This window comes from Gavia stellata, chromosome 19 (assembly GCF_030936135.1).
Source record: "Gavia stellata isolate bGavSte3 chromosome 19, bGavSte3.hap2, whole genome shotgun sequence".
Taxonomy (NCBI): Eukaryota; Metazoa; Chordata; class Aves; order Gaviiformes; family Gaviidae; genus Gavia; species Gavia stellata.
Window position 1 is genome coordinate 13,738,900 of NC_082612.1, and position 20,015 is coordinate 13,758,914.

The window sequence follows — 20,015 nt, forward strand, 5'->3', positions numbered from 1 at the left end:
CTTACACAGCATTAGGCAAGACCAGTACAGCATCTGAAAAAATGCACAATTTCCCTACCCCTGAAAAACCCCAGAACACAGCCCTGCAGATGAATATTCACAAGCCCCCACTGTTGGCTGCAACAAAGCTATGGACTGACTGCTGTTTCTAAATATGAGCAGTGAGTGATGTTTTTACATTCATTGTTTGTCTTTCAAAAACAATCTTTTCACTTCTTTTTTTTTAAATCTTATTTTGATATCTCATACTATATTAATTTACTGTGTCTTAAACCAGTACTACTGAAAGACGGCTACAAGGCTATATTCTTTGTCAACTGAACACATAAAAAAGATACAGCTCTTCTTAACCAAGTACTACAGCCTGCCCTCAAATACATACACCTCCTTTAAGAGAATTCACGTGAGATGCAAGCATCTCATTGCCAGAATTTTTGCCTTAAGAACTGGCCGCTTTAGCAGGTGAAATACACAAACCAACTCATGGACACTAATGCAAGTAATGCGCTTGCCTTCCAGAACATGTACTTCTGAAAGTCCTTCAAAAAGTGAATCCATTTTCTCCTTTCAGAAAATCTTCATGCAAAGAACAGCTTCATTTGCGTGTCATAATCATAAATTAAATAAAATAAGCCAGCCGTAAAGGCTAGATAAATATTAGGTTTGGACATGTTGCTATACTATTTAGAGAGCCACAGAGACCAACACACAGCACTCTCACATACACACACAAGCCTTTCCACTAGTTAGAAAGGATTTTCTCCCGCAAAAGAGGATTTGTAGAAAGAACAACGTTCAGACAAGAGGAAAGGGGAGTTAAAACCCAGCCTCCTATATGCTAATAAATAAACTGCTCTATTGCAAGATTCAGATCAAAGGTTTAAAAAGGCAAAATTATGCTACTATTAGAGAATATCAAAATATTACTGTTATCATCACAAGTGGCATATATGCAAAATGCAGTTGCACAATAATGCCTAGGCAGATAGAGCGCAACACTAAGTCTGCCGACTAAAAGTGAACGATATACCCATTTTAGTTTTCTGTCTAGTCTTTTGGCATCTTTGCATATGGTGCAAAAGCAGAAGCTACCAAAGAATATCACGTCTCGTATAGAATATTAAATAATTTCTCCAGATAAGACTGTTGCAACGCTAGCTAATTTTAAATCTGCTATGAGTAACACAGTCAAACCTAGTTAGTATGCAAGAAACTTATCTCTTAACACAGAATGCAAAGTTATGATGCAACAGCATGAACAATCCCTGGTTGTCCAGTTTTCAGTATAAAGGTAGTGCATAGATCCAAATTTCTATTTCAGTTTGCTGAACGGAGAAGGAGCTCCCATTTCACTTTTGCTGGGCAGCCTGGAAAGCTTTCAGTTCCAGCTGGTACCACTCCGGTGCTTCTGGCCCATTTTGCCCAATGGGATTGTGGTCGTATCCGTAAGCCACTGTTAATTCTTCATCCTTCTCCACAGCCCTGATGGTACGGATACACTTGATAGGCCCAAAACGAGGATGGACAAACCTAGACAAAGAATAGAACACCTTTGCTAGGCTTAGCTGTCAATTCACAGACTCTGTTAGCCCTTTCTATAGTTTCAGAAGTCACTTACAGTTCAGAGTAATACCACATAATCTGGTATCAGATGAGTAGATTGCTTTGAGTCAACCTTATAAAGACTTAAGTAATAAGGGCAAAAATATCAATATATTAAAGCAGCTTTGTGTATTTCTATTTTTGAAGTTTGTCAACAGTCCTGCAACACTGCTTGTTTGTAATAAATAAATAAATAAATAAATGTTAATCACTGCCACATGCCTTGGGCTTGCAGACGTAAGCATCTGCATGACAGGAAAACAGTATAGATTATGAGAGACCAGAGAGCATGGAAAATTGCCCATCTTGATTTCCTCAGTCCAGGTTACCCACCAAACAATCACAACACACTTCTGTACATCTTCTCCCAGGGTCCCCCAGTAAAGGGAACTGGCTCATTTAATAACGGAAAACTATTTTCTACGTACATCTCTCCACAGGTCTGTTCATTTATACATTGGTATGAAAATATTTATACCCTCGAGCATATGTATACATCAAAAATTTCCTAGTACTCTGCACCCACGGCAGAGCAGCAAGATGCTTATTTTTTGAGTTTCAGAAGTGACAGCACGTTTCATGGTGCTAGTCAAGCATCTGCAGTTCAGCAAATATGGTGCAGTCCTAGCCAAGCTAGGATTGAGAGAGCTATGCTTATGCATTTTAGAATCAAGAGGCAGGTCCTAAAGTCCATGACAAAATTTAACACAGTTGCAAACTTCAAGATACTCCACGGTGTAAGTCCCAAGAGACATCAAGCACCTGCAATGCCATCCAGTTTCCAACTCGGCCCAGGTAAGCAGGAACTCCTTCCGTGCCTGGACCCCTTACTCCCAGCCCCACTGGTTGCTCCTCATTCGGCCGCCCAGAAACACCCCGTGAGCCCAGACTGCCGGGCTGGACTCTACTTACGGGTCATAGATGCAGTTAGGAGTAAAAGAATGGTTGGCCTTATGCCCCAGCGAGGCACAGTACTTGGCGGCGTGGTTGTAGGGCTCTGGCACGTCTATGACTGTTTCGTCATCCAGGGATATTGTATTTCCATTGAGGGCCCAGTCTCTGCTGTCTACCTAGTTTGCAAGGCAAAAATCCAGTGTGTGTGTGGAGGGGTCAACTTTGCCAGCAGTTTGAAAGCAAACATTCAAATATACGCAACTAAAGCTTTTCCTGTAAGTCATTAAAAAAAGAAACAAACCACCACCACTTTTTTTTTAATATATATATATATATAAAAAACATATATATATATATAGGTGAACATGCACTTTCTTTCAATTAAACGCCATCACATTAAATCTTAAGGGTGGGAAGGGGGTGGGTGTAAAATCCTACTATATGAAGATTTCAGAAGGAGCAATGAAAATTCAGACTGACTTTTTTCTCTCCTTTACCTCCTGGTGTGTAATTCGCACTCCGTTGTAAAAGGACATAACTGTACTGGCTTCTGCTGCTATTTTTGAAAATAATCCTTCTCCAGCACTGGAAATGAGAGAGACATCAACATACACCCTACAAGGGGAAAAGGGCATGGAATTAGTGATTGGCTACAGTTTTCATTTTCAAGAAGTATTATCACAACACAACTGGCATAAAGACTAATACTTCAATATAATAATAAAACTAATAATAATAATAATTCAAAACCTCCAAATGCAACTCCCTTCTCCTTCCTCTCCTCCATACGTTCTATTTTGGCAAAATGGAGATTTGGTGAGAAGTGGGGGCTGACTTCATCTGTAAGTTTGAAAAATTTTTTTTTTTTTTAAAGGGCTAATCTACTATTACTCCTCAATGATGCCTTCAACTCGGGAACACTCTCAGTAACCTACCAGAATCCCAGAGGTCCCCACTACGCTGATGTTGCTGGTGTGTACATGCACAGATTATTACTCCACTGACCAAGAGTTTTCAAGGTGAAATCCTAGATCTTCAAACACTTGATGCAAATTAATGCCAGCATTTTACTAATCACTTATTTAGATATTTCGGAGTATCAGAAAAGGACTACAATCGAGGTATCGACAGAGCAAGGCCTCTTAAAAGTCTAGGTAAAAAGAGTAATTGCGGAATAGCCACAGAAGAGATATCACTGACTGACTACGATAAGACAATTGCTGAGGAACATGTTTTGACATCACAGGGTCATCACAAGCAGTATCTCACTTTCCTCTAGCTTAATGATTTACTCTTGCCACTTTGCTACATCTGTAGGGAAGGGAGAAAACGCTGGCACACGTGCCATCCAGTGAGACACAATGAATGCAGCACACTGCAACCTGAAGCTAGTTGCACATCTGGAAAATAGGGAACAGCACACTTTTTTGCTCAGGATGTTGCAGATGTGGGCTATTAGCGGAGTCCAGGACTTGACTGAATGTCTTTGAAACACTAAGAAATCTTCCCAGTTTAATCTCTTAAAAAGTATTGCTGTGTTCTATCCATTAGAGAGCAATTTCATTGTGCGAATCAAAGAAATTCAATCAAGTCCAACGCTGACTGATATTCAGTAATGGGTTCCATTTCACAAACCCTTACACACTTTTTAATTTTAAATGAGAAAAGGTTTACAAAATTAGGCCCTAAATACATAACAGCAAAGAAACAGGGACACTATCGAAAGAAGGGAGAAGAAAAAAGCCTACCTCTCTGACTCGTAAGGATCAGGAAGAAGTGCATTTGTAGAAATGCAGGATGAAGTAGATTTGTCAAAACTGTATACTGGGCCTAAAAAACAGAAATCAAAAGAAATAAACTAATTGGCAGTACTGAAAGCATGCAGCCCTTAACTTAATCAAAACATTCAAAAATTAAATTTTAATGACTGCAAGAAATAAATGTTATGCTTCCACAAAAAGGTATTAAACAGAACTGCACCTGTAAAAGGTCTTCAGAGAGATACTGTTTCTTGATTATTTTTCCCCTCAACATACTAGAGTAGCAGTATTATCACAAAAAGGTGATATATACGTTCTTCAAACTACCAACTTTTAAAGGAGGATTGGACAGTCTTTCAAAACTGACCCTCCTAGAGTCTCTAATTAAAATTAAAAGTAAAGCAAAACTTAGAAGAATATATTCAATAATACATTAATTATAAAAAAAAACTTGGACTATTTTAAATACGAAATGTTTTCTAGTCCAAATCCTGAAGAACGTCAGCCAGAAGATAATGTTCAGTAATCACAAAGTCACTTATTTCCTGCCATTAATAAGCAACTCAGTGGTACAGCTCTAATTACATCCTTACATCCCTCTACAATCAAGTGCCAGAGGACTATCTGGGAGATCGGTTAAGATGCAGGTGGAAATAAGATGGGGAAAAAACCCCAGACCACAATATTACAAAGTTTGGTGAAAGGCCATTGCCCTGGTGTCCAAGATCTGTCACGGCTGAAGGCAGCTTCCTCCAGAGTGTAATTCAATCCTATTTACAAAGCACAACTGTACCCTCTCAGAAGCTATCTTTTAAGTTAAATTTTGATTTGCTATCACAACTGAGAGATTTAAAAAATAAAAAGTCACATGCATTTGCTTCTCAACGCCTTTTTGGTGAGTTTTATGTTCTTATTTCATATCGAGCGAGACAACCCTTGCTGGCAAAAGAGTAAATGTGTTAGCATCGTCCCTGTTTATTACTCATGGCCCTGTCCGCAGCTTAACCCACTCACCTCCAAAACATCACATACACCTCAGAGCAACAAAACCACTCCAGAACTATAGGCCCAAGCCGCCGCTGCCCCGGAGAAGGAGCAGCGCTTACATGGGTCGAAGGCACTACCCGGACCCTAACCATTCCATAGCCACTTTCAATCAGCAGGACTAGACAGCCTGAAGGGTGCTGGTCAATCGGACTGTTACACAACAACCAAATCTAGTTCACTAATTCCAATCCCTGTGCCCTTTCAGCCCCATAACGCAGGTGCCAGAACATTCACAGCGCTAACATTCACTTGCACAAACCCAACTGACAGAGCTACAACCAAAGCACAGCCTCCCTCTCCACTTCGAGTTATTTTACTAACAAAACAAAGCCTGTAACCGTGTCAGCATTAACACGGCACAGAGGGCAACGGTGTGTGCGACAAGCAGGACTGTGCCCACGAGCGTGCAAGAGAAGGGTTATGAAATGCACTTCAGCAGCACCACCGCGTGGGTCACTCCCCATTTGTTCCCGGAGCAAAGGGATCGCTCCACGTGCCCTTCGGTCCAACTTTATAATTTAGAAAAAGGGCTTCTCGCTAATAGACTTCTTATCTCATCACAGCCAGCCTTTACAGTCTCTAATAGGGAATGTTATAGAAACCAAGCTGTTTGCAGCGAAGAGCTGGTAGTGAGAATACAAGTTTCTGTGTTAGCTGAACTTACTGCCTGGTACTACTTCAAACTGAGGTTTCCCATCTTCTGCAGAAGTCAGAGTTGCCAGTTTTGCTTCTATCATTTCTCCATCTATGAACCTTCCAGAATACGCAGTCTTTCCATCTGGGTACACATAGGCTATTTTCTCTCCAGTCATCTCCCCTTCTTCATTCACTTCTCCCACAAGGCTGCCTCCATCCTGAAAGCACAGGCAAGAAAGAAAAGGCAGAGCATTTAGTTGTATTTTACTATCTTCAGTAAATGAAAACGATTTTTCCCAACTTTTTAAAGAAGCAATCTAAGCTACAGTAAGTTCAGATGTGAGATCATGAAAAGGAGTGAGAAACAGACACATGAAGAAGCTGGATGAAGTCATTCCAGTCAGGATAAAACTGATAAAAGAAATGAACGGGGTTTTCTGTATTGTTTAAAACAGGCAAAACCCAAGGTCTTTCCTTCCATGTGACACAAATAATGAGTTTCAATTGGCAAAATTTTTATGTGAATAGTCTGCGAACCAAGGCCCAAAGCCACACACAAACTTCGTCTGAGTTTTGTTAGTATGGTACTGTGCTGGAGAAAGAAAAAATTAAAATGCTGCCTTACTCACTGCTAATTCATGGTACATCAAAAGACTTGAGCCTATTAAAAAAAAAAAGATTTGCTGGATGACTGGGAAGTATCTCTGTCCCAGCATCCCCCCCCTCACTGTCAGGTGATACTTGATGAGAACAACTGTTTGCTGAAAGCTATCATCAGCAACACTTTTCCTCTCTAAGGTTTACACATTTTAGCCCTGGGCTTTGCCATCTGGGATTTGCCTGCAACTCCGGTTAGGTCTATTTACAGAATTGCAGAATGAGATGCATAGATTAGCACAGGTCTAACGACTTCATGTGTTTATTTCAAAAAGGACAAGAAAACATCTTCAAATAATGCCCTGGAGCAAAACCAGCAGGTGTGACGTGGAAACAGACTGATTCAGATCAAGATCGCTGCACACAGACTCTATTTCAGAGCGACACCATTTTGTTCAACTCCAGGGATGAAAGAGCTTCAAACATACCATAGTGAGGAACACTGAAACTTAAGTCTGGGTAAAAATTTGTGCACATGGCATCATGCACAGAACCATGCATAAACAATTGCTTCCATGGCAAAGGTTTTTTTGAAACACCTTGCATCCTTTAGTCTTGTGAGATGCTAATGATAAACGACCTCTAAATAGCCACTTTTCCAGAAGGTACAGCAACACTTTGTCATCTGGAAGATGAAACAGGAGACATATGACTTGAAGGGTCAGCTGTGTGTATTTTATACACCGGTATTGAAAAACTGCTACTTGTTTGGCAGCGTACACCAAGCGTTTGTCGATTCTAACACATGCTTAATGGCAATAGTGAAAACCAGTAAATAAAATGAACAGCCAATGGTGAGCATTTGAAATGAATCTGCTACTAAAGTACGTGCAATACGTAACACAGAAATAGATTGGGTTTTGACCAGCAGCTTGATTACATGCAGATGTTTCCCCCTACTCAGCACAAGGTAAAGATTGAAAGGTTCAAGTCTAGAATGTTGTGTAAGGCTGAACAGGGATTAAAATTAGAAGTTACATCTGATTTGTTGGGGGAAGCCAGACTTCACAACATACCCTGCAGAAGTGGACAAAGTCTCCCCTCCTCATTAAGAGCGGCAGGTTGCAATAGCTTGCACAGCTCCCATGCTCCTCACCTGCAGTCAGCACTACAAAGTGGCAAAATCACTGTCCCAGCTTTCCCAAGGAGATAGACATGAACGCACTTCCAAGGGGCTGGGTTCCTTGGAAGATGAAAATAGTGGAGGCATCTCGCGGCCTTGCTGAATCCTGCCTACTGGGCAAACATTGAACACTGAAGCGGTTTAGCTGTATGTTGGATTATCCAAAATCAGAATGCACAGAACTTCCACCCTGATTTTTGCATGTTGACTTTTGGATAGCTGGTGGGTATTTGTTTCAGCTGGGGAGAAAAGAAAGATACATAATGGTACTATTCTGCGATGAAGAGAGCAGGTGGTCAGGCTTACCGGATAATAAATCCAACAAACTCCATGTCGAATGTTGTCTTTATACTGCCCTTTGAATATCAGCCGCCCGTCACTGTCATACTCCTGGGCTGGTCCATTCAGCTCTCCATCCACGTATGTGCCATGAAGGACCACTCCATCCTCGTAAGTGTAGATTCCCTGGCCTTGCAGGGCATCATCAACATAGTACCCTTCCAAGGTGCTGGTAAAGACAGAAAGAAACAGCAGTGGAAGACTATTCACCTCTCTAAGAGGTGAACCCAAAGCCTCGACATGAGGCACAGCACAACCCTGCTCCTCTGCTCGTCATTCTACATATTACTGGCACCGAGAGGCTGAGGGGAGACCTTCAAGGAAGTCAGGTCCTAGGAAGAGGCAACTGTTGACGCCTGGTTTGCTATTGCTGGGTGCTCTACAACCCTCCCCGAAACGCACACCACCACGGCAACAATCACAGCTTTTTTCTCGGTGGCGTCTCTCCGAAAGCCCAGGCTGTGGAGGGGCAGAGCTATGCGCAGGCAGACTGAAAGGTGTGCTGAAAGGCTTGGCACCAGCTGCCGGGGCTCCCTCGCTGGGACACTGCTTCCAGCCAGCATCTCTCCTCCGTCCCCTGCCAGGCATCACTATCCCCCATGTCTGAAACTCTGATGCGTTCGCTGGTTTCAACCAAATTTGAGTGGGACAAGGGGAAGGGGAGAAGGAAGGTAAACCTGACTTCTCCAGAAAGCCAAGATGAAAACCAAACTTTTTTCTACAGACGTCCAAAGGCAGAGAACAACTTATGCTGTCCTTTCACCAGGGTGCGCTTCATGGGCACAGCATTATTCATCTAAATTACATTGCTGAGCTTTTTATATAGGCTGGGGTAGCAAATTACAGCAGCAAATGGATGCTCGTGGTCAAAGAAGAAATTACTGCCCAAGCAGGCTACTCTCAGGTTAGGATTTTCTACCTCCTACGTTTGGATCTTTACTGATGTCTCTCTGGTGAGATGAAATTGAACTGCCGTACAGGTGGACCGCAAAAGGGCACAAACTCCAGCCTGCTACCAGTTCAGTGTTAGCTGCCTAGCGATACACTTAGCAGCAATCTGTACCAGATTTGCTAAAAGCACTGTCATTCTTCATGTATTTCTATTAAAACGGAACACAGCCTGTCAAACAGAACTAGTGCTGCACTTGGATTCGAACAAAGAAACATTTCACTTCAGTTTTGTCTTGCAAACCCTTTAGAAGGGGCGCAGTAACGTCTTGCAATCTGCTTCGCTTCCTTTCTGAAAAAAAGGCTGCTGAGAGACATTACACAGAATGAAAGCATAAACATAAAAGAGGATCTACTCAGTTATTTCTTTCTCAGGTTAGAACTAGCATTAGGAAATACAAACTGTTTAGCTTTTACCCCAGTACATTTAGCTAACAGCCCGCTGCAGTACACATACTTTCACTGCATAATTCTTTTTCTGATGCAGATGTCTAAGGCCTGGGAGCATGTGATTCCACATGTTTTACAAAATTTTACAAAACAGATATTCAAAAGCTGCAGGAGGAATGTTTTCTCAGAATTAACTTTCTGGTTTCTAAAGCTTCACTCTCTGTCTTTACATAACTTCGGCAAGCTGGCTGAGGTTTCCACGGGAAAACACACTACAATACACTACGGTAAAAGCCTCAATGCAAACCAGATGCAGAGCAGGAAGGGGCAGGAAAACCGTTTTACTTTTCAGTCGGATGAATTTCTTGATCCAGGTAGCTACTGAGCTGCACAGACAGCTATGGCACCACAGCACAGGGAAGGAGCAGAGCAGATGAGGGAACCACCAGAGATCTGGGCACTTACTCAACTATAAATGACACCACTTTCTCTTCTAGTTTATCACAGATCACCAGATTTGACTTTCATTGTAGCTGGCAACACACATAAGAGTCCACATGTAGGATTACTCTTTAAAAGAAGCAGCCACCCCCAGTTTATGTAATGAAACAGACCAAAAAACCTACCTTTAATGATATTAGTTGAAGTTAACAAGTTGCTAAATTACAACAGTGCTTCAGCACTGGAAAAAATGTCTTTTCTTTTACTGTAACTCAAATCTCTAGGTTTTTTTTTCATTGTATTAAGCTCCAAACAATGTCCAAAAGGTCCATCTCTGCCTACTCTCGTATCATTTGAGGAAATCAAAAGATGGATATGAGGAAAAATTTCTTTACTGAGAGAGTGGTAAAACACTGGAATAAGCTGCCCAGGGAAGTGGTGGAGTCACCATCACTGGCGGTGTTCAAGGAACGTGTGGACGAGGCATTGTGGGACATGATTTAGTGGGCATGGTGGTGTTGGGTTGATGGTTGGACTTGATGATCTTACAGGTCTTTTCCAACCTTAGTGATTCTGTGATACCTAAAGAAAGAATTCCATGTCTTCCAACCTTACCTAGAAAGTCAGGTTCTCTAAAACTTTTATACTTTTCACAGTTTTTGAGTTATTTCCACCCTGCTCCCCTCTTCTCTCTCTCTGTCTTGTTAAGCTCTCGAAGGATGGAGTATGCAGCCAGACACGATACTTGCAACTAAGACCTGACCAGCATGAGGAGGAATAAACAGCTTCTGTGTTTTGCATAAACAAAATCTTGATAATACAAACCCTGAGCTAGCCTATATTTCTCCGGTTTGCTTCTCATCTTATCACACCTGTGATAATATAGTTTTACTAAAGTCAAGTTTTATCAGATATATGGTCTTCCCATTATCCACCAGGTCTAGACGGGATCTAGCATATCCACTACCTAAAAAATAAACCAGTGATAAGAGCTGGGGGGGGAGGAATACTTACTGCAGTATCCTTCCAGGTATTAAGTTACATCGACAGACCCTGATCCATTCGCCCCCCACTCCCTATCTCCCACCCTTCCCTCTACATGGGAACATTGAAAACTTTTTCTTAAAAATAATACTGTTCTGTACTGTGTTCTGGCAGATGTCAGTTAACAAGAGCTTCTAGTTAAGGGAGAACAGCAGCCGCAGCTCCGTGCCAAACACGGCTCTCACGCTCGCAGTTATTGCGCAAAGCGTTTTCTGAAGTGCACTCCAGCAAGCGTTGGCACTAATGAAGGCTCAAGTACACGATCCAAAACAGGGAGTATGCCAGAGGTGAAACTTCTCTCTCTGAAAGAATATGTTGGCTTTTGTTGCATTTTTGAAGGGGGAGGAAAAAACAACCAGTATTTCATTCCAGGTTTCCCCTCCCTTAAATAACCAACAGGAAGGGGGCAGCTATTCCAGTAAGGGGAAAGGTTTTCACTGAGGCAAACAAGGCAGCCAGGCAGCCGATCCTATTTCCCAACACTCAAAAAATGAGAACGCTTACACTGCTGCCAGTCCAGCGTCTGACAGGACTCAACTACTCCCCGACAACAGACCCACAGCAGTTCAACTGTCAGCTGTTACCAGCAGCCTGTCAGGGAAACGGACCCAGGAACACTGAAACCAGCTAACTTACTGCCCTGAAGCACACTGTACTGTAAGGGGAGAGATGTTTTGAGAAATTTTGGGGATTCATTTCTCTTCTTCATAAACATTCAGCCTTGCCCATGGCACAGTTAATGGCAACAGCACGTCCTGCCTTATACCAGGTCATTCTTCCCACAACACCTCACGGCGCCTGAACCAGCCACTTCAGAGAGCAATTTACTTGTGCTGGCTGGGTGTAGCTAGGTACATCGCAACATCTTTAGTAACTAGTCACTGCTTGGTTAAGGCTGCTTCAGCTAAATTAAAATAAGCTTAGGGCAGTTTATAAAAATATCCCATTTTCCAAAACCACATTACAGACTATATTTGTATATTTTCATTCTGCTAGTTCCTGAAGTCATACAGTAGCCAACTGTTCCATTTTTTTAAGCGTTATGAAAATTACAGGAAAAAAAACCAGTTGGCAACACTGAAGCAGTACAGAAAAGGCTCAGCAGCAGCCTGAGTTTTCCCACAGAGCACTGCCTGTACCCTGGATTACTTGGAGGAGCAGCCCTACAAACAAAATAGTGGGTCAGTTTCCCTGACTGTACAATCAGCAACTGCTCTGCTGAGATCATCAACAAGCACAGAAGCGTGATGTACATGTGTCCATAGAGACGCTGCCTGCCAACTTAAAAAAAAGGCTATTTTAGAGAGGTCAGCTGCTGGGCAGTACTGATTTTCAGTTACTCATACAAGATTTAATAAGCCCATTACCAACAACAGTGGGGATTTTTCTTCATCCAAGCTTGGAGGCCTGATCCATTTCTGCATAACTGAATAGATAGATTATCTTTCTCATGAAAAACCCCCACAATCCCCAGTATGAAGCAATTGCAAAGGCAAGTACAGACAAGGAGCTGACTCACTGAGACAGCACAATACCTCCGCTCCTGCTCAGAAGTTCTCTGAGCAGGAGGAGAGTAGACCCGGCACGACTGTCAGTTTAACGGCTGCTATTCATAGTGCCACCGACAGCTGCAAAACCACGAAGAATCGTGTCATTTTATACATCTGCTGCTCCTTTGGAGGAAGTTCTGAGCAACTGCAGAGAGAAATGCTGCAGTTGGGGGAAGACGAACAAGGTGTTCATAATGAAGACCTGGGAAGAAAACACATGCATAGGCACCGACCAGCACAACTTCACTGTCACAATTTCCAGTGAAGAGAGGGGAAATAATAGGGGCTCTTCTGAAAATAAATCAGGCCACAAGCAACTTGCAGAGGATTAGGTAGAGCTGGGAACAAAACCATATTGAACTCAGTCCTTTAACCACCAAACAATTTCCAAGACCAAGCAGAGGGTAAGCCTCTCTGTCAAGGTCCTACGGCTGTGCGCGAGGTCTGGCACAGGGAGCTCCCACTCCAGCTGCAGTCTCTGTATAGGGCTATAAGACAAACAAAGAATTCCACTCGCAGTTATGGACTTGAACTTTGCAGTCCAAACCGCTGCCAGCATGGTTTCCAATAGCTCTGACCACCTCCCAGTTCTTACGGCCTCCAATTAGTTCGTAACTTTACAGTGCTAAAAGAGCTGCCTTCTCCCACCAGGAAACAACTCCAAGCACCATATTACGTACAAAGCCCCCAAGCCCCCAAAGGTATGGCTACAGCAGCAGTAGAGAAAACTTTCCAGCTACAGTTTTTAATGAGAAAGCTTATCCAGAAACTCAGCAGCATACAATCAATGCAGGTTAATTTTGTACCACTGCAAGCAGGAGGCAGAATATAGAGGAAAAATCGAAGAGTCAGTGTCTACCTTCCATCAAAAAAGAAGAACTTGCCGCGGCCATTCTTCTCTCCATGCACAAAGTTTCCCTCAAATCTGTCTGTCGACGAATAGGTGACTGTACAGAATCCATGTGGCAACCCATCATCATCTAGATGCCCTGAAATGAAATCCAGACAAAGAGCAAAAGAACACATTAAACATTATGTAAAATTGCAAACCTGTTCTGATTACGTAGACACTTGAAATGCGGTAGCTCCCTAGTACAAAACAATAATCCGCATCAAAACACTTCTGTTAGGAACAGTGATCCGAGATTCAGTACAACTGAAGTCTGTACTTGTGTAACGCTTCGCTTAAAAATAAAAAGGGTCAGGATAAAAGAAAAGGGATGACAGACAGTAGAGAGAAGATAAGAATAAGCAAAAGACATATTTGTAAAAGAAAGAAGGTTCATACTATTCTAACTTGTGTTAATATACGTCTTCAAAAATACAATAACTCTATCTAAAATACGTATTTCCTGGTGAGAACAGAATATATTTAGACTTTAATCTACTACATAAGAAAAGGGTTGTTGTTTTCTTTTGATAAATACATGTTTTACAGCAATGTGGGTGTGCCACCTTGTAGCTATATCCACAGGAATTTAAAGAAATAAAAGCATGTAATATCTGTAATACTATGCCCTTGCAATATGTCAGTCAGCTTGCTATTTCATAGTTTAAAGGCTGCTCTCCAGTGCCTTTCTGATGTGTTCACATTACATTCTCCATCCCGTTCCCTTTCCTAGCCATATCAGTTTTCCCCATTACAGCTGTTGCACATGAGGAAGGCAGAGGGATGACACACTTGGATCCTCATCTTCATGGGTCTGTATTTTACAGAATACAGCTGGCCAACTCTGATTAAGTTGAAGCATAATAATGTTCCTATTGCATCTCTGTCTGCCTCTTCAAAACCAAAAGAAAACGGAAGAGGAGTGTTTTAAACAATTGCTATTGCCTGGTTTACCCGTGTGAACTTGGAGTCCTTAGCACTGCATTAGCAGAACACTGCTCTGACTGCAGAATGAAGATGCTCAAGCTCAGCAGGGCTGCTTTCAGCACAGCGATACGCCAGGTGCGGGTGTAACAAGCTCCCATCGTGACATTTTAGCAGGTATAAATTTTGCATGAAAACTGACAAATAAATAAAAGCTAGTGTATATTTGTGTTCTTCTACCTTTCTAAATAAAAACTGACCTCTCATCCCCTGACTCTCTTGATGAGGCATACAAAGCCATTAGAGATGAGAGACAGCACACCCATCCACTTCTACAAGCTTTGGGTCAAGCTCTTCCCTGACGGAATTTGCCCTGAACTGAAAAGGTTCAACACACACATAGAAAGGCATAAACAAACTGCAGCGTGGGGGGGAGCGGTTACAGCCCAGGCTGATGCAGGCAACAAGAGGCACTTCAGTATTACCAAACCTCGAGCCCTACGCCCAGAGAGAAAACGAGCTGTGCAGACTGCAGTGGGAAAAGCCAGCCACCCATGCGGCTTCAGAAGTCCACCTCGTCATGCCCCGACTGCAACAGGTCCGCAGGGCTCTGTGGGGATAAGGGTACCCAGACGGCACGCACGTGCCCACGTGTTCTTCCCACATCACCATAAGCTACTGCTCCCCTGGGATGCTTCACAGCCCCCCCGGGACATCACAGCCAGGGCATGGTAAGGATGTGGGGCAGCATCTGGTTAGAAGTCCTCTCCTATGAAACACATGACCTGCCCCAGCCTTTTAATACCAGAATGGTTGACAGAAGAATGCCATACAGCACAGGATAATTTGTCAGGATATATTTCCAAACTTTTGTCTCTCTTAAAGTAAAATTTCATTAAAAAAAAAAGGAAGAGAGACAAAGATAGAGGAAGGAAAAAAAAAGAGCTAAATGAATGTTCCTCAAAGTAACCCAGTAAGGCTGCGCAGCTTCATCAGCCATCTCCTGCGCTTGTTACACCAAGCATGGAAATGCACCTAGAAAGAAGGTGTGCAGGAAAAAATAACGCCGAGACATCTGAACTCATCCAAGAGCCAAGATTCCCTCCTTCACCCTTCCCACGCGCGTTCCCCAAAGTTTCTCTCGCACCTGCTCTGGCACTTGCCTAGCACCCTCTGCAAGTGGTGCAAGTCACTAAGTTGGCAGAAAATCCTTCCCTTCCTTGCTTTTGGTTCGGGAGGCTGACCCCGCAGCCCACCGCCACGGCGGAGCCGGGTGGCTGGGAGCCCACCTGCCCCCCTCGGGGGTAGCAACCCACCTTGCTTCCCGTTCAGCCACTGCCCAAAACATCACTGCCCTCTGAAATTAAGTTCCCAGTCCAAGGCAGATTGAAAACAGTTAAACGTTTAAAAAGTCAATAAAACCAATCAGACACTGCTTACTGTCCAAGCTGAGAGAAGTAACAGAGTAAAAAGAGGGAGCAAAACCGGGGGGGGAGGAAAAGCTACATCACTAAAGGCTTTTAATAACTTCGAAGAAGAACCCTTTAAAAGAGAAGGGACAGCACGCTGCTCTTTCCAAACAGAAGAAAGGCTTTTTTTCCTCCCATTCAGTCAGGACACCCCTTTTTGTAGCAGGGAAAAGTTTTAGCAGTTATGTCAATTTAACTAAAAGGTCAGTGAAATTTCCAATGTGGACACCTCTTTTAGAACAAAACCAACTACGTCGACATTTATGGTTTTAATTAAAGTCTTCAGTTTTATCAATATGGGAAGGGTATACTGGTGTAAGTTAACAAACCCTGAACAATACAGTACCAGTCTTCCCCTCACTACAGGAGCAAAACTTCTATAAAACACTTGGATTAAAAAAAATATACTGACAGTATTGGTACATTATACTATTAAAAAAAAGCCCCAAACTTGCAACTTTGTTCTCTGTGACTATTCAGTTTTGTCGAGATTTTGCTGGAATGCAAAGCCCAACACAAAAGCTGCCATGCTTATACACAGCACACACGTCAGGACTTCGGCACGGTAGGATACAGACTATCCCAGAGATTTAAATGGTCAGCTTTGATGCAATGGCCTCTATACAGAGTCCTAATCTCAGCCATAATACAAAGAATCCAATTCTTCTAATATGCTAGAGACTTTCCCCTACTGAAAAAAAAAAAATCATCCCCCACCCCAACAAAAAAAGAGACAGTCTCTCTTAGTCAATAGGGGAAAAAAAGCAATTTCAAGTTTAATTACATAGATGCAACTTTTCCTATACGGCTGAGGCCTTAGGCTCTAACTCTGTTTCAGATGAAGTCAATGGAAAAAATCCTCATTATTTCAGTGGGAGCAAAGCAGAGTGTGCTCCACTTCCCTTTCTCGCCCCTCTCCTCCATTTGTGAAAACAAATCCAAAATGTCTAAACATGTTTTTAAATTATTGTAAAACCTCACTTCTGTTACTTCTTTAAGGGTGTCTCAAGATCTCCTCTTAAGCTCAGCCCGTGAACTTTTCAACAAAAGGAATTACACTAATAGGGGCCAGTTCACAACGCAGCATGACAGGGCCACTTACCAAAAACACTGATGTATACAAAGCAAAGATGAAAACCCTTTTACTGTCAGTATTACTATTACTTTACAGAAGACATACAGTGTGCATCATCAAGAAAAGATTCTGGACACAAAGATGCCAGATGGATGTTTTGGGAATAACAACACTAAACCAACGACCCACCCCCCCAGAAAAAAATGCTGATTTCTGTCATATTTCTAACTTCCTTCAGGTAAGTGCAAAAACACCCAGCCATCCTATTCACCCCCCAAACAGCACCCTGCTTCTGCGTCACTTGGAAAAACACGTATTTTCATATACACTGCTGAGAAACGTATGCTTTAAAAACTCCTTTCCCTAGCCCACAGAAACGCTAAGCAACTCCACGATACGGCAGAACGCTTTACCGCTGACACGAAGATCGAAACTGTGACTCTTTGCCCAAGACACAACTGCAATCCATAGATTTGAGGAGCAGGGAGGGGAAAAGACACGTCTATTGCGGTACAGGGCTCATCCCATCCATAGCACCCTGCGTTTGAAGAATCCCACTCCCCTCACAACCATGTTTTACCCAGCAAAGCTTCTCTTTGGCTCTGTTACCACATTCCCAGACAATAAATCCAGATCCTAGCAGCAGCTGCTTAGCTCGCATCTGTTGTTAAACTAAGCTGCCGCGCTCGACGCCTTCTTCGGAGAAGCGCGCAGTGAGGCCTAACCCTCCTGCCACAAGGCACCAGCAGCCCGCCGCCCAACGACGGGAACTACCGGCACCTTGTCACAGGCGCCTCCGTACTTCGGGTGCTTAATCCCAACAGCTGAAAATCCAGGCTTGCTCCTTCCGACAGGACCGTGCCCTGCGAGGAACCTTCGGGAACGTCGGGCTGGCACGCTCCGCGCGAGGGCCGCACGAGGCCAGGCCGCACCGCGCTCCTGGACGCCCCACAGGATGACAGCGCTGCCGAGTCGCGCCGCTCGTCCCGAGGTTTCCGTCAGTAATGCCTTCCAGAGGCACGCGCCTCCGTTTTACGACTCTTGCGGGGTCAGTGCTCCCCTCCTAAGGGGCTGGCGCCGAAGGGGTGCGCGGTGCCCGTGAGACGGCCCCCCCCGTGAGACGGGCCCCCCCGTGAGACGGGCCCCCCCGCTCCCGCACGGGTGACTCGACTCGGGCTCTGCTGCCCACGTACGTGACCGCAGCCGCTCCCGCCCGTCGCCGTTTGCTTCTCCCTTCGCAGGAAGGTAACGGCAGCCCCCGAGCGCGGCCGCCCCTCGCTCCCCGAGCGCTGCCATGCCTCGGCAGCCCCACCGCCTCGCTCGGAGCTCGCTCACCTCCTCGTTCACCACCGCGCTAAGGGACGCGGCCGCCCGGGGCTCGCAGCCGGCGCGGCGGCGGAGGGAGGCGGCAGCCCAGCCCAGCCCAGCCCAGCCCCGGCGCCGTGCGGCGGGAGAGGCCCCGGCCCGCCCTGCGAACCGCAAAGGGCACCGGCTGCGCGGGGCGGGGAGCGCGGGCCGAGTGCCGCCGCCTGCACGGGGGGCACGGCAGCAGCGGCAAGGCACGACCGGGCTTCGCTCCCCACGTTAAGGGCAGAGGTCAACGTCGCCACCGGGTTCAGGAGCCTCACACCCGGGCTGGCGGTGCCGGGGGTACGACAACAGCACGGGGCCGGGGCCGGCCGCGGGCTGCCCTGCGCCGGACCCGCCCGTGCAGCGCAGCCGAAGCAGCAGCCCGGTAAGGGCGCCAGGCCCGGCCGCACGACACGGCGCTGCCCCCCGCTCCGGCAGCCCCCCCGCGCCCCGCCGGTCCCACACCGCCACGTGCGCGGCGGCGGCGGCCCGGCAGCGCGGCCGTTGCATAAGCCCGCTGATGTCATGCGCTGCCGCCGGCCCCGGGCGCCGCTCTCGGGCCGCCGCCGCCGGCCCGCGCCCCCCACCCCCTCAGCCGCCACCCGGGGCCCGCGGGGCCGCCTCTCCCCGCGCCCGCCGGTGCCGGCGCCCCCTCCCCGGGGCAGGTACCTTCCACGGTCTCCTCCAGCGTCTCCTCGTCGCTGTCCATGGCGGCGGCGGCGGCGGCGGGCGGGGCGCAGCCGCGGTAACCCGGGCGGGCGCGCGCGCGCCGCCCCGCCTCCCCCCGCCCCGAGGGAGGGCTCGCCCCGTAGCCCCGCCCCCCGGACCAGGAGGGGCGGGGTGTGGGCGTGGCCGAGGCGCTCGGCGCGCGCCCGGCGGCCGCGAGGACGGAGAGGGTTCAGGGCGAAGCCCCCCGCGCCCCGCAGCAAAATGGCGGCTGGCGAAGATGGCAGCAGCGAGTTCGGCCGGGTGTCAGCCGCCCAAAGGCGCCTCCAGGGGAAGCGGATCCCCCCGCAGACGCGTGCGAGACCCAGGCTGACGGGGATGCACATGGTGCTCAAGCGAAGGCGCGAGGAAATCGTTAAATTTCTGCCGAAGAATGCTGCTAACGTGGCACAAAGCAGCACAGACGGCAGGAAAATCCCAACCGAGCCAGCGCTGGGCCCCCAGGGTGCTCTGCCTTCTACAGAGCGGGCACGGCACCCTCAGACTGCTGCTCCGAACGTGCATTGGTACAGCTCACCCCATGAAGTAGGCCTCCCTGCGGACCCCTAGCAAGCACCATGACACCACCGCTCCCTCCCCACGCCAAGAACCACTCTTACCTGCTGCTCGTGGCGTTGAGGGATTTAACTCCCAAAACACACAGGCTCTTGGATTTCAGTTTTGGAGGAAAGGCGACAGCGGGGGGGTGCAATTTGTGAGCTCTTACCCAGGGGACGTGAGGACGGCCCTCTATCACCACACGCCTCGGTGTCCTGCAGGGACCTCACTCTCCACCACAGCTTGCCAATACGCAGGAATCACCTTAAAGGAAAGTCAGAGTGTTTCTAGGTCTTCCAGCCGGCCGTCTTGGGAGCGCAGGAGGTATCTCCTCCATCCTACCGGAGATGACCCAGACAGTCGAGCGCTGGAGCACGAGCTCTGCGAGGCGAGACTGAGGGAACAGGCCTTGTTCAGCCCGGAGAGGAGATGGCTTCGGGGGAGCCAGCAGCAGCCCACTGGCACTTACAGCAGCGCTACCGAGAAAACAGGCTCTTCACGGTGGTGGGAGGACAAGAGGCAACCAGCATTACTGAAAACAAGAGAGGATCAGACATGAGATAAGGAGAAACTTGCTCCCCGTGAGGACAGCCGAGCAGCGTATCAGGCTGCCC

General features: G+C 46.2%; 1 protein-coding gene across 1 annotated transcript; it reads right to left on the bottom strand.

The window, feature by feature from the left end:
* Positions 1 to 919: 919 nt before the first annotated feature.
* On the bottom strand, positions 920 to 18,847 carry SETD7 (SET domain containing 7, histone lysine methyltransferase). The gene is made up of 8 exons (XM_059826870.1): positions 18,808 to 18,847; positions 13,291 to 13,420; positions 8,026 to 8,227; positions 5,968 to 6,157; positions 4,245 to 4,326; positions 2,994 to 3,111; positions 2,515 to 2,672; positions 920 to 1,530 (listed from the first exon to the last, which is right to left on the bottom strand). The coding sequence occupies exons 1-8, from the start codon at positions 18,845 to 18,847 to the stop codon at positions 1,350 to 1,352; spliced, it is 1,101 nt and encodes a 366-aa protein (XP_059682853.1). The 3' UTR covers positions 920 to 1,349.
* Positions 18,848 to 20,015: the final 1,168 nt, after the last annotated feature.

What these genes read in the sequence shown, in the direction of transcription:
- SETD7 (XM_059826870.1), bottom strand. Translation starts at nt 18,847, where the DNA reads ATGGACAGCGACGAGGAGACGCTGGAGGAGACCGTGGAAG. An exon ending in TTTGTTGGATTTATTATCCG is followed by an intron (nt 6,158 to 8,025) that starts GTAAGCCTGACC and finishes CTGTGCTTTCAG; the next exon opens with GATGGAGGCAGCCTTGTGGG. An exon ending in GTTTGAAGTAGTACCAGGCA is followed by an intron (nt 4,327 to 5,967) that starts GTAAGTTCAGCT and finishes TCTGTTTTTTAG; the next exon opens with GCCCAGTATACAGTTTTGAC.